The sequence below is a fragment of the Capricornis sumatraensis genome, chromosome 16 (genome assembly GCF_032405125.1).
Source record: "Capricornis sumatraensis isolate serow.1 chromosome 16, serow.2, whole genome shotgun sequence".
Taxonomy (NCBI): Eukaryota; Metazoa; Chordata; class Mammalia; order Artiodactyla; family Bovidae; genus Capricornis; species Capricornis sumatraensis.
In genome coordinates, this window is record NC_091084.1 from 50,505,357 (window position 1) to 50,519,611 (window position 14,255).

Consider the following 14,255-nt stretch of genomic DNA (forward strand, 5'->3'; position numbering starts at 1 on the left):
ATCTAGAGTCAGTTATTTAGTGAGGGCTTGGACCCCTTCTCCTTCATGCATCAGAACCAATACAGGAAGGTACATTTCCATAATTACTTAAGTATCACAATAAAATGAATTTGCTTTCTGAGACATATAATTTTCCATTCCTTTTAGCAATGTTACAAAATCTATTTTATTCATTTGATATTGTTGTTATTGTAGTCTCTAAATCGTGTCTGACTTTTTGTGACCCCCTGTTCTGTAGCCTGCCAGGCTCCTCTGTCCATGGGAATTCCCAGACAAAAGTACTGGAGCGGATTGGCATTTCCTTCTCCAAGGGATCTTCTGATTCAAGGATCAAACCCACATCTCCTGTTTTGCAGGCAGTTTCTTTAGCACTGAGCCACCTGGGAAACCTATATTGTATTCACACTACAGTTTCATCCTTATCTGTCTCATCATTATAAACTGGTTACGACATTTTGTTGAACAGTTTTTAATATTTATAAGAGGTTATGGAAGCCTGAATAAAATATTCTCCACAAATAATAACGATGAATTTCAGGGTGTTTTTTTTTAACTTTTATTATATATACTTACAGGAATTTCATTTTATTACATTTTGAGGGGGGTGTTTTTCCTCTCTGTTGAAAATATACTGTGATTAACAGTGTATAAATGTAATTTGTTAGGGGCAGTTTGATGGATACAAAGAATACTCATTGCCCACCTCTCCCTCTGGAACTACAACTCAGAGAGTTTTTTTTTGGAACAATATAGATGATTCCTAGGACTCATCTGCCCTCACATCTCAAATTAGTGTTCTCACATAAAATTCCAGTATTCTTCTTTGGATCAGAGATCCATCTCAAATATGATAGTCCTGCTTCTGCTTTTTGCTGTCTTTACAGATGGCTCTTCTCCTTTTCCTTCTTTTTCTTCTTCTTCTTCTTCATATTCTTCATCCTTCTTCACTGCTGCTACTGCTGCTACTAAGTCACTTCAGTCGTGACTGACTCCGTGCGACCCCATAGACAGCAGCCCACCAGGCTCCCCTGTCCCTGGGATTCTTCAGGTAAGAACACTGGAGTGGGTTGCCATTTCCTTCTCCAATGCATGAAAGTGAAAAGCTGTCACTGCCTCCTTCACTACTTGTGCTATAATTGCTGCCGATATTTACTATTAAATTACCCAACTTGTTTTGGTTCTGACCATTGTTGCTCACCCTCCACAGAAATTCTTGCTCACCCTCTACGGAAATTCTTCTTGAGTTTCTCTTTAGACTAACAGATAACATGTGGAATGGGGATTGTAGGTGTCTTTTATTACTTTATCTGGCAACATTACAGTCAGTTTATGAAAAAGAATTAGAATATCATGAAGATTAGTTAGGGCTTCCCTGGCAGCTCAGACAGTGAAGAATCTGCTGGCAATGAAGGAGACTTGGGTTCAATTCCTGGGTGGGGAAGATTCCCTGGAGAAAGGAATGGCTATTCTTGCCTGGACAGAGGAGCTATGTGGGCTACAGTCCATGGGGTCACAAAAACTGGTCATAACTGCCACATTCATGACTGCCCAAGAGGATGCCAACAAAGAGACTCACCATTCAATGTCAACAAAGTTTCTTTAGAACTCCATACATTCAGATTTTTCACTTTGGTCCTTTCTTTAATCATTGTCCTCAAGGGACCCAGAATCATTAAGAAGGTGAGTCATGGAAAGCAGGATGCAGATTCACAGTTGGGATTCTTTATCTGTCTCATAGTCAGTGCCCTAGTTTGTGAACTAATTTGTGAACGTGTTCTCTGGTGACCCCTGGGTTACAGGACCTTCAAAAACACAATTACATATCATATATCAGTATATGACTTAAATTGAGTACATAGCAGGAACTCAGTAATTGTGTAAGACCACTGAGAATATATTGTATCTCCAACAACAAATACTATCGAGTCTTCAACTTCTTCTTCTCACCTGTCTGTACCAGCTATTCAGATATTTTTAGAGAGCTAGAAGTAGGATTGAGAAGAGACTTGAGTCCAGTAAACAAACACATCAAGCTCAAACCCTTCTTGGTGTCTTCCTGTCACAGATGTTACTTTTGATGTCCTGACTGTCAAAGCAAAATATATATCTGGTAATATCAGGAGTTCAGAGTTCATATTAACATTTTTATATACATTATTTCCTAACCCCTGCATTCATTAGATACAATTATCTGAATCTTGGTTTCCTTACAACCCTATTATATTATAAAAACTGTTTTAGTTTAGGCACATGGACTGTGCTCTCAATACAGAGTTCCCCTTTGCAGTTTTTATACCTTGAAACATCTTCATATGAGGAAGGAATTTTCTATATGTGAAGGGCCAAATTTGATCCTGATAACTAGGACAAACCACAAAGAAGAGAGCACAGCATTATTCCCCAGGCAGAGGTGAACAACCTTTATGGCATCAAGGATGGTTTGCCCGGAAGACAATTTTTTGCCTCCCAGACCAGGAGGGTGGGTGGGTGGTTCAGGGATGACTCAAGTGCATTACATTTATTGAGAACTTTATTTCCAATACTATTACATCACTTCCACCTCAGAAGATCAGGCATTAGAACCCTGAGACTAGGCAATCCTGTCATAGGGAAATTTTTGCAGGAATATGACTCAGTATTGTGACCAGAGCAGTATTACTGTAGGCATGGGCCAGGGGTACCATATGGGATAAGATGATAGAAAATGCTATGAAAGAATAATATTTTATTGCTTCCACAATTTTTAAAGGGAAAAATTCTCTCAGAGTTATGGCAATTCCTATCAACAATAATGCCAGCAGTTTCTTCTTCATACTGATGGATTTCCCGGGACTGGAGGCTGCTCACTGCTGGACAGCTGTTCCTGTCTGCTTCATCTATGTTCTCTCTTTGCTGGGCAACACCACCATACTGCACATGGTCAAGTCTGTTCCCAGCCTCCACACTCCCATGTACCTCTTCCTCTCCATGCTCTCAGTGGCTGACCTGGGCCTCACAGTTTCCACACTGCCTTCCATGGCAGCTGTTTTTCTCTTGGGCCAGAGGAAGGTGGGAGCTGCAACCTGCTTTGTACAGCTCTTCTTCATCCACACATGCTCAGTAATTGAGTCAGCTGTGCTGTTGGCCATGGCTTTTGACCGCTGCGTGGCTATCCGAGCGCCCTTACGCTATGCCACCATCCTGACAGCCAAGCGCATCGGGGCCATTGGGCTGGCCAGTGTGACCCGTAGTGCTGCCCTCCACCTGCCCCTGCCTGTACTCCTTGGAAGACTGCAGTTCCCACCTGTGAATGCACTGTCACATTCCTACTGTGTTCACCCTGATGTTCTGAGGCTGGCCAGTTCCAGCACAGTTGTGAACAGTGGCCTTGGGCTCTTTGTGATGCTCTCCACATTGGGTGTGGATGCGGTCCTCATTCTCCTCTCCTATGTGATGATTTTGAAGACAGTATTGAACATTGCTTCCAATGCTGGACGACTGAAAGCCCTCAATACTTGCATTTCCCATATTTGTGCTGTACTGTTATTTTATACACCACTGGTCAGCTTGTCTGTGATCCATCGCTTTGGGAAAAAGAAGCTGCCACCTCAGATATACATGCTTCTTTCCTATTTACACTTTCTTGTACCTCCAATGCTCAACCCAGTTGTCTACACTGTCAAAACCAAAGAGATTCGAGCACGCATTCTGAAGATGCTCCAACCCAGTAAACTCTGAGCCTCAGGGTTGAAATCCTAGTTATGATTACCAGCCTGCTGACTGAAGATTTCTCAGAGAGGAGGCAGAGAGTACTTTTCATACAATCTTTCAATTAATTAGTCAGAAACACTGACCAAAATACATTATGGTTTTTTTCCAGCCTGCTTAACAGTGCCTGCTTAACAAAAAACAAACTAACCAACAAATATGTTTCTTATTTGAAGTCATTATCTGTCTGCAGACTACTCAGATTATTGCAGAGGAAACCGACAGCCTCCTGAGAATATCATTTTCATGTAAAAGCAAGCAAATTAGAAGAGTAGGATTCCAAAATGACATCTAATGATGCCTTCCAACTAAAAACCTAGAACCATACAAAATTAAGCTAGAGAGCTTTGCTTTGTTGTACTGTCTGAAAATTTGACAAATATGTGAAATCAAAATATGTTTTTCTTTTGATTTGCATACTAACTCGAGATGTGAGTTACACTGGTTCATGTAAACCAAGTAGAATATTTCAAAAAATTGAAGTGCATTTTGAAGAAATAATACATTAATTATCATAATAAGATGAAATGTATTAAAATGTGAATATTATGCAGATCAGTGTTTCTTTAAGCTTCATGAGGTATGAAAAGCAAATACATACTCCAATATTCTTCAGCCCTCTGAATGTAATGAAAGCACTGCTCCTCACTTTCTAATAAAGACATGGGGTATTCTGAGTCTTCATAAACTATCTTTGAATGTTGAATACCATGTACAACTGAATTTTCTCTGAATTTTAAGGAGGATTTTAAGGAGTAAGCAAAGTTGTCATCCTGCAAGGCCATTTTCATGAGAACTGACTAGGCCTTCATAGACAAGTCAAAGCTAGAGAAACTGATTTGCTCTGGTGTCACGGTTTCTTTCTTTCAAAAGTAAATCTTGAGTTAACTTCTTTGATAGAGCTGCTCTATTACAAACATAATCTGTACTAGTGACATAGAGAAGAGCAAATTTTGACTGTATATTGTATCTGTTTCTTTCATTTTAATCTTTGCTTACCATTGCTTTTGTTCACTAAAATGATATTGTCTATACATAATGGCCTACCATAGGGAACCCTGCCCCTCTATGAATGTTAAACCAAAATTCCTTTGTTCAGGACCCTGTCCACATGCAGATATCTACAGGAAGGAAGAAATTAACACATCACTTCCCTGAGACTGGCCATTCCAGGAGATATTTGTGAGATCAATGACCTTCTCCTTTTACTTCCTCACCTTCCCCTCCCCCCACATCTGTGTTATATTAAAGAATCTGGCATCCAGACCCCAATAAGATGTTATTTTTAGACAGTAGTCTGCCATCTTCTACAGCAGCTAGCTTCCTATATAAGGTCGTATTCCTTGCTTCAACACCTAGTCTCTCGGATTTATTGATTTCTCATGTGCTGAGATTCCCTCATAGCTTAGTTGGTAAAAAATCCGCCTGCAATGCAGGATACCCTGGTTCGATCCCTGGGTTGGAAAGAGCCCCTGGAGAAGGAACAGGCTACCCACTTCAGTATTCTTGGGCTTCCCTTGTGGCTCAGCTGGTAAAGAATCGATCTGCAATGCAGGAGACGTTGGTTCATCTCTGGGTTGGGAAGATCTTCTGGAGAAGGGAAAGGCTACTCACTCTAGTAATCTGGCCCAGATAATTCCATGGACTGACTGTATAGTCCATGGGGTCCCAAAGAGTTGGACAAGACTGAACAACTTTCACTTTCATATGTGGTATGCAGAGGGAGCTTGGATTTGGTAACACTAGGTAACATTAGGTCAAGTAAGTCTGTCACTCACAGGCTAATACTTTCCTCCACTAGGAAGAGAACTGCTGTAAATTTGCATTCAATTTCCCTGTCTGAGCTTGTAAAACACAGTCAGGCAGAAAGCCCAGATGGATATGAATTTCACATCTTGGTTCCTTTATCACAAGAAATCAAAGATCTTCCTGCTTGTTTTTCAAGGTTTGATATATTTTACATATCTTGCCCAGAGTTAGAGTTATTTATTTATTAGTTGGAATATGTTTAATATCCACTATTTCTTTATGACATATAACATGAAGGTGGAAATTGAAGTGGAAAATTTTTCAAGCCTCTCTATTTTTCTGCATTCATACTCAGGGATTTGACAAGTAAGTGTGTTTACAAAAATTAAGCTTTCATTTTATTTTGCCTATACTGTGAAACAAAGAACTTTATAAAACATTATTTCATAGTAGCATTAATTGTCTTGGTTTTCAATGCTGTGGCTAAATTTCTAATTTCTATTTAACTCATGTTAAATTGACATGTCCTCAAAGTTGGAAAGTCTTTCATTTTATTGAACTTTAAAATTTCTGTGGCAACAATAGAAAGTTTCTTTGCTGCATTTGTATGACCATCGTTATCATATAATTTATTTCATGTTTATTATGTGCTTTTAAAATAACTTACTAGTGATTTGTATATATTATTATATTAAAAACTCACTATAGTATTATAAAATAATAATCATATTAAAATAGATAATTATTCAAATATTTGAATAACAACAAGCATTGTCTTAAATATTTTAATGGAGTACCTGGTTTAATCCTCAGAAATACGGTGAATTAGCTCTTTTCACTATTCCAATTTCATGGATAAGGAAACTGAGTCAATGAGAGATTAAATGACATACCCAAATATTTTGAGCTATTAAGCGACAGAGTTGAGATTCAGTCCTAGACAGTTTAACCCTAGGGCCATTGATGTTAATCATATATCTGTTACTTCCCAGTAATAGTAATGTTATATTTTAGGGACATGAGAAATGAGGCCCAAAAGAGCCTGCACATCTTAGACAATTACCAGTAAAGACTTTTTCAACTCAGGCCTTTCTGATGTTGAAGCTTGTACTCTCGAAAAGACCAATTGCTTTTTAATTGGAATAATCAGGGACACAGTAACTGAAAAATTCAGCGTTGGCAGGTCCAAAGAACTTCCAATCACAACAGAGTCTTTGGCCCAGTACAAAACTTGTTTGGCAGTGACATGGTTAAAAGCAATTGCTTCCCCAAAGCCTAGAGTGTTCATCCAGGGAGAAAATTCAGGAATGTACCCAGGAGAGGGGTGGGAAATGTTCTCAGATCTTATCTCCTTCTGGGTAAGTAAACAGTCTATGGGATTTGGAGTGGAAAGAAGGAAAATACCCAATTTGCCAAGTTTCCTTATTAGTGCTAGTTTAAGGACTTGTTAATATGTTTTGAATTAAGACCCTGGAAAAGGATATTATGTTGAAGATATAGAGGAAGAAAAGGGCTCTTCATCTTCAGATACTATCAAGAGCTATTGGATAGGTTTTCTAAAGAATCTCTCAAAAGTGTTGTCATAACAGATAGAACTAATTAAATGGCAAGTAGGAGCTGGTGACTTATTTTCAAAAGCCCCCACTGTCTTAAATACAGCCTGATATGTGTGTACCTGAATTTCTAGGCAGATGGATTCTATGCTCCTTAAGGGAAATAAGCTAAAGTGAGGAAAAGTTTAAGGAACAGAATGGTATGGGGATTGCTGGTTTGTGAAGAGAGTTTGAAAAGATGGTTTATTTCTCCTTGCAAGATGGAAGTGAACAAAAGGTGTGAACTGATAAGCCTAAAGTGATCAAGATTAATTGGAATTTTGTCTAAGTCTCTGAAGAATCAGCGTTGAAAAAGTGCCTTGGATTTTGAATATGGTAAGTAAATTTTCTAAGTTAAAGGATGGACAATATTCACAGTTATTATTTACTTTCTAAATATTTTATAGGCTACTAGGAACTCTTCTATCCACTGTCTTAGTTTATCTTCAAGTAAAACTATCAGATTGACACACTATGAGAATTAGTACAATTCACCCGTTTCCATTCTTTAGATGATGGGAGAAGTGAAATTAGCATAGTATATGTGAGTGTGTGTATACAGTGTGAGAGGAGAATCCTTTATGAACACGAAGTCTATTCTCTGATTATTCCCTATTACTATCATGACAGAATATTCTCTCTCAATGCTGTTGATCTGAATTCTAACGTGCCTAATGATTCTATGGTCATTCCCTGTGGCTCAGCTGGTAAAGAATCTGCCTATGATGCTGCAGACCCAGTCCCTGGGATGGGAAAGTGCCCTGGAGAAGGGAAAGGCTACCAACTTCAGTATTCTGGCCTGGAGAATTCCATGAACTGTATAGGCCATGGGGTTACAAAGAGTCAGACATGACTGAGCAAGATTTTCACTTTAATGTGCCTGCAGAAGAAAGTAAATATTGGTGTTAGAAAATCCAGTGTGGCTTCCCACTTTGTACCTTGATGCCACAGGTTTTCTCCTAGTTGGAAATCTGTGGACAAAACAAAAGGAGGAATTCCTATAAGGAAGAAGCTCACAGTGCATCCTTAACTCTTATGGAAACAGCTCTTGTTAAGTCCAAGTTTTATTGAAGTTGCTTTGTTTGTTTATTTATTTAGTGTTTTATTGCTGGAGCCTGAACCAGAGGCAAGTATCCAGACTTTTCAACCATATTATTCTGCTTCTTACAATGAAATCCCTTCACTTAGCAAATACATTTTTAAAAAATTAAAACAAGAAAAACCATCACATACACATAAATACACACACACACAAACAAAACTTTCCCTCTTCTAGGCAGTCAATTTAGTACAAAACATAAAAAGTAACAATACACACTACATATATGTGCATCTCAATGTCTTCTTTCAGAGCTCCATTTTCGCAAAGACTAAGTAAGTGAAATAATGCCAGGCACCCTGAATCTGCTTCTTTTAGAGGCACTCATTGTACTTTTACCTATACATGTAAAACCTGTGAGTAAAGCAAAGGGTCTTTCAGTCTGTTAAAGAAATGTTAAAGATTCTTCTCTAACTTTGAAGAAACCCCGGGGTGAAGATAGGATGAGAATTCAGTAACTGACTAGAAATTTCATAAATCTGTATGTAAAAAGGATAAAAAAGCATGTCCACGTTCCTACAGCAACAGAATTTAGTGGACAGATTACCTTATTAACAATGTGATACTTTTCAAACAGATTCTTTACCTAGTGAACCATCCGGGAAGTCCTGAAAAAATTTTTTTTTAAACAGTATCCTTATTTATTATAATCTCTACATGTTTCTTTAATCTATAATGATCTATGGTAAACTCATTTGGTACATCCTACTAAAACACTCTGAGATTGTGACCGTCTTTTTTGATCCCATCTCAGAGTTTAGCCCTAAGATGCAAGGTTTCTTTCTTTGTCTGAGTGTTCCTTTTCTCTTAACTCATGCCTTTTGATTTTCCCCCACTTTTTTGTTTTAGTGGGACTTCAAGAGCACTGCACTCATCTGTTTACTAAGCAATACTATTTCTAAGAATGTCCCACAGTGACTCTCAGACTTCAGTTTGCATCAGAATTACCTGGAGAATTGGTTAAAGCACCTTAATTCTGGGCTTCTTCCTGAGAAACCATCATTCAGTAGACTTGGGTGGGACCTAATAATTTTTACTTATTACAGTTTCTCATGCAGATGATACCGCTAACCCAGGGTCCACACTTTCAGAGCCATTTGCTATATATTCAGCACAGAAGATAATACCACCCTGATCACTGAAGTCCCAGCAAATGGAATACAGTTTTCTTAAGTGATGGTATTGGTTCTAGAAGATTCACCTAACTCTCTTATTTCTGTTGCAATTACATCTATCGTAGATATCTACCTCCTAGTTAAACTGTGTGCTAGTAACATAAGGTATTCCTTGATACATCTGTATAGGACAGGAAACACTGGCATGCTGCAATCCACGGGGTCACAAAGAGTAGGACATGACTGAGTGACTGAACAACAACAACAACAATCCAACCACTTAATCACATACACAAAAATCTCCAACTTTTTTGTTCCTTTTCATCCTTCTGCTTTCTTCAATTGTCCCCTCCTCAGAAAACAACCTAATCTGGCAGTCTAAAGTAACACCCCCTTCTCTTTCCACGTTGTTTTATTTTCTTCACATATTTGAAATAATATTGACTCATGCATCTCTTTTTATTGAGATTTTATTATTTTTTTTCATCATTCTATTTCCTGAATCTTGAACATTGCCTCAGACAGTTTATTTACTGACTGAAAATGAAGGCATCTCATCTGGTGGTAAGAAAGTAGATTACAATAGACAAACCTGAAGGGGCCATTATGAAGGAACTTTAAAAAAACAGGAATTCATGAGAGTTTTTAGTTTACTTTGATTTGAAGATAAGGTTTGTGAGTACCTCAAGTCTGTTTGACTGGCATTTGTCTTCCAAGCAACAATATTCAGGGTAAAAAGCACTGAATCAGAAAGAATCACTTCCAGTCCTGGATCCTCCTTTCACTTATTTATTTTTAAAATAATTCTATTTATTCCTTTATGGCTGCGTTGGGCCTTTGTTGCTGCATGGGCTTTCTCTAGTTGCAGCAAACTGGGGCTACTCTCCAGCTGCAGTGTGCAGGCTTCTCACCACAGCAGCTTCTCTTGCTGTAGAGCATGGGCTCTAGAGCAGGCTGGCTTCAGTAGTTGCAGTATGTGGGCTCAATAATTGTGACTCCTGGTCTCTAGAGTACAGGCTCAGGAGTTGTGGTGCACGGACCTAGTTGCTCTGCAGCATGTGGCAACTTCCTGGACCAGGAATCAAACCCGTGTCCCCTGCATTGGCAGATGGACTCTTTACCCCTGAGCCATGAGGAAAGCCTCCCTCCTTTTATTATCTATGTAAACTTAGGAAAGTTAAGTATTTGAATTCTTCATGATTAAGTTGCTTTGTCTGGAAAAACTGATTTGCTACATTCTAAAGTTTGAATTGCTTTAAAATGGTATATATGAAAATGTTCTGTAAAGTACTTTAAATGAAATAAAAAGGTAATGAACTACATATTTTTAACCTGAAGAAGAAAAAGTGAAAGAATTCACAAATATGCAGACCTTTTCAAAGAGAGAGTAATACTGGATTATATTTCTCCTGGCATATAAAATGAAGTGTGATAAAGGAAAAATACCAATACCATCTGAAAAAAAAGCATCTGAGTATAAGATTTAGTAAGATTGCTCAAAATTAAATTACCCTTTTCATTGTGATTCTTTAATGTTTTGTATTTCTGGAAAACTGCAGTAATCTTCCTTTGTTTATGATTAGGAAGGAAAGTGAAAAAACTTTCTAATTGAGTTCTCTTTCACTGTATTCTCAAAAAGGAACTCATAATGGGCAAAGTATAGAAAGGTGGTTAAGATGGCATGGAGTGACACAGTGGCCAAAATTCAAGGGAGAGAACACAGAGAAAACAAAAGATCTACTCTCAGATTTTTGTCCTCCTCCAGAAATTACTTTTTAAGTGGAGCTAAATTCTGATTTCTTGGCAAACAAATGTATTTTTCTAGTTCCTATAATTTCATGAATATAATGCTGAATAGTTACTGATGATCTTTAAAGTGCCTGCTCAATATGCAATGAGTTAGGAATCATTCTATTTATATATTATACTTATGCATAGAAGACAGTGAATCATAGGCATTAGACAATGAATCATATTTGGATAAATGTCCATAACTTGGCATTTTAGATTGCATGTAGAAAGGCTTCATTTGTGTGTTCACATGGGTGTGTTAATGTGTTAAAGGAAACCATGTTTTAGTATGTATGAAAGTATCTCTCTGCAAAATTCTCCTGTTCACCTTATTAAAGAAGTACTTCCTGAAAAGTATGTGAAGGAGATCCTGACAAGGAGTGAGGAAAACTGAACTCTGCTTTTAGATCAGACACACTGACTACACTGGATCCTGGATTTAATTTCCCAGTATGTATAATGTAGAGTTAGAATCAATATGGTCTGACTCCCTTTTAAGAACCATGATTCAAACCCTGATTTAGGGTTAAATTTTGTTATGTGGCTCCAGAGCCAATCTTATTACATATGCATGATTTCTTCTAATAATTCAAACTCACTTTTGTTTTTTTAAGGGTTTCTGATCTATGAACTAGGAGGAATACTTAGAAAAATTAAAAGGCTGCAATTATCACAGAATCATTTTGGGGACTCTTTTCAATGTATTAATTTATAGAACCGGTTCTGACCCAGTAATCTCTTAATTCTAGGACATGTGATTGTGCTTTTGGAGTTCCACCCCTCAGGTCACCATGGCAGACTCCAACCACACTGGCACCTCCTTCTTCCTCACAGGTCTGCCAGGCCTTGAAGCTGTGCACAGGTGGCTCTCCATTCCTCTGTGTGCCATGTATGTGGCTGCTCTGGCAGGAAACAGCCTGATCCTGTGGGTGGTGAGGTCAGAGCCCTCCCTGCACCAGCCCATGTACTACTTCCTGTCCATGTTGGCTATGACCGACCTGGGGCTGTCTGCCTCCACCCTGCCCACCATGCTCTCCATCTACATGCTGGGAGTCAGGGAGGTGGCCCTGGATGTGTGTCTGGCCCAGCTCTTCTTCATCCACACCTTCTCAATCATGGAGTCCTCTGTGCTGCTGGCCATGGCTTTTGACCGTTTTGTAGCCATCAGCAAGCCTCTGCACTATGGTACCATGCTCACGAGTCCCAGGATTGCCAGGCTGGGCCTGGCCATTGTGGTACGCAGCATCGGTCTCCACATCCCAGCCCCCATCATGCTGAAGCAGCTGCCTTACTGCAGGACTCGCCTGCTGTCCCACTCCTACTGCCTGCACCCAGACGTCATGAAGCTGGCCTGCGCTGACACCCACATCAACAGCGTCTACGGTCTCTTTGTCGTGCTGTCCACACTGGGGGTGGACTCTGTGCTCATTGTCCTGTCCTATGGGCTCATCCTCCAGACAGTGTTGTCCACTGCATCCAAGGCCGAGCGCCTCAAAGCCCTCAACACTTGTGTCTCCCACATCTGTGCTGTGCTGCTCTTCTACACACCTATGATTGGCCTGTCCATGATCCACAGATTTGGCAGACGAGCTTCCCCTTCCAGCCAAGTGCTGCTCTCTTATCTGCACTTTCTCACACCTCCAGTGCTCAACCCAGTGGTTTATGCCATTAAGACCAGGCAGATCCGACTGAGGATGCTGCACCTCTTCCGCTCAGATGGGGCCAACATCAGAGATGCTCAGGACTGTTAAGTCTTTGGTAGAGAGGGAAAAAGCATGCAAGACTCCATCATAGTTTTCTAATGAGCCACTGAACATAAAGTAAGTCCCATAATGAGGAGAAGACAAGGATGAGACACACAACGACTTCCACAGAAAGTTCTCAGTCATGGGAAGAAATAACCACACCAGTGACTTGTTTTTCATTAAACAAAGTTCAGCCTCTGTTTTAGAAGAAAAGTTCATAAAATTTAAGGCTCAAGGGGAGAATTGCCATTCTAAATGGAAAAGGGACTGTAAAGAATTACTTGCAAACTTTACAAATGTATCAAAAAAAAAAAAAAAGGACATTAAAAAAAGCTTTCCTGGGAGTTTAGGAGAATTTGGCGCACATAGGGTTATTGGTATGTTTGGAATTCAGTGATATTAGAAGTATTTTGGAAAATCTCTATTAAATATAATCTTCATGAGGGAATGAATTCATTTATTGTTGACAATTGCATCCCCTTTCTTTAACATAGCACTTTCTATTTATTAGGTGTTTGGCTGTATTTATTGAATTAAAGGATAAATGAATGCCTGAGTTATATTTTTGAGGAAGACTGGCAATAATGAAGTATTCATAAGGCAATAAATGTAATTCTAGATACGTGAAAAATCAAGCATAGGAGTACTTCTTAGTTTCCCTTTTAGGGCATTTCAGGATTTTGCTGTTTCCCTCTATTTCTCAATATTAATTTCAAAGATGGTTTCAATATTCTGCTTTTAAACAGCAAATATGTTTGGCCAGAGTTATAACACCACTTTTTGAATAATGAGAATGAAAGCAAGTAGATTATTCCTTCAGAAGGCTCATAACATATAATTTTTATAAATTAAGCTTTCATCAAACATTTTTAAAGCAAAAGTATTCATAGTAATGGTTATATGATAAATATTGCTACGGGCACTTTACCCTGAAGTGTTTTTTGCCACTTTTAGGACCTCATTAATGATCTAATAGGTAAATATCCTCTTAATCATGAAAAAAAAATTCTCAGAAACTAGTTTTTTATGATCAATAAATTAGGGAATGAGGGAGACCTGGAGAACATTCATGGTTCAAATTGTTGCTAATTATAACTGCAAATCTTCTAATAATAAAGGTATTTTCATGTCATGAACTGTGAAATTTCAGCTTATTAGTCACTATTTGAACTGAAAATGGGAAGCAGAGAAGTGAGATTTACCTGAGAAGTGGTATTATTTTGCCATTTTTTATGATATACCATGATAATAGTCATTCTGCAATTTATGTACACTGTACACTCACTGCACTCAATATGCCAGAAAATTTGGAAAACTCAGCAGTTGCCAAAGGACTGGAAAAGATAAGTTTTTATTCCAATCCCAAAGAATGGCAATGACAAATAATGTTCAAACTATTGCACCATTGCACTCATCT

General features: G+C 38.6%; 2 protein-coding genes across 2 annotated transcripts; both read left to right on the top strand.

The window, feature by feature from the left end:
• Window positions 1–2,769: 2,769 nt before the first annotated feature.
• Window positions 2,770–3,717, top strand: LOC138093237 (olfactory receptor 51G1-like). Its single transcript, XM_068989361.1, has one exon. The coding sequence runs from the start codon at window positions 2,770–2,772 to the stop codon at window positions 3,715–3,717; it is 948 nt and encodes a 315-aa protein (XP_068845462.1).
• An 8,167-nt stretch (window positions 3,718–11,884) lies between these two features.
• Window positions 11,885–12,844, top strand: LOC138092176 (olfactory receptor 51G2-like). The gene has a single exon (XM_068988019.1). It carries the CDS (start codon window positions 11,885–11,887, stop codon window positions 12,842–12,844), a length of 960 nt encoding a protein of 319 aa, XP_068844120.1.
• The last annotated feature ends 1,411 nt before the right edge of the window (window positions 12,845–14,255 follow it).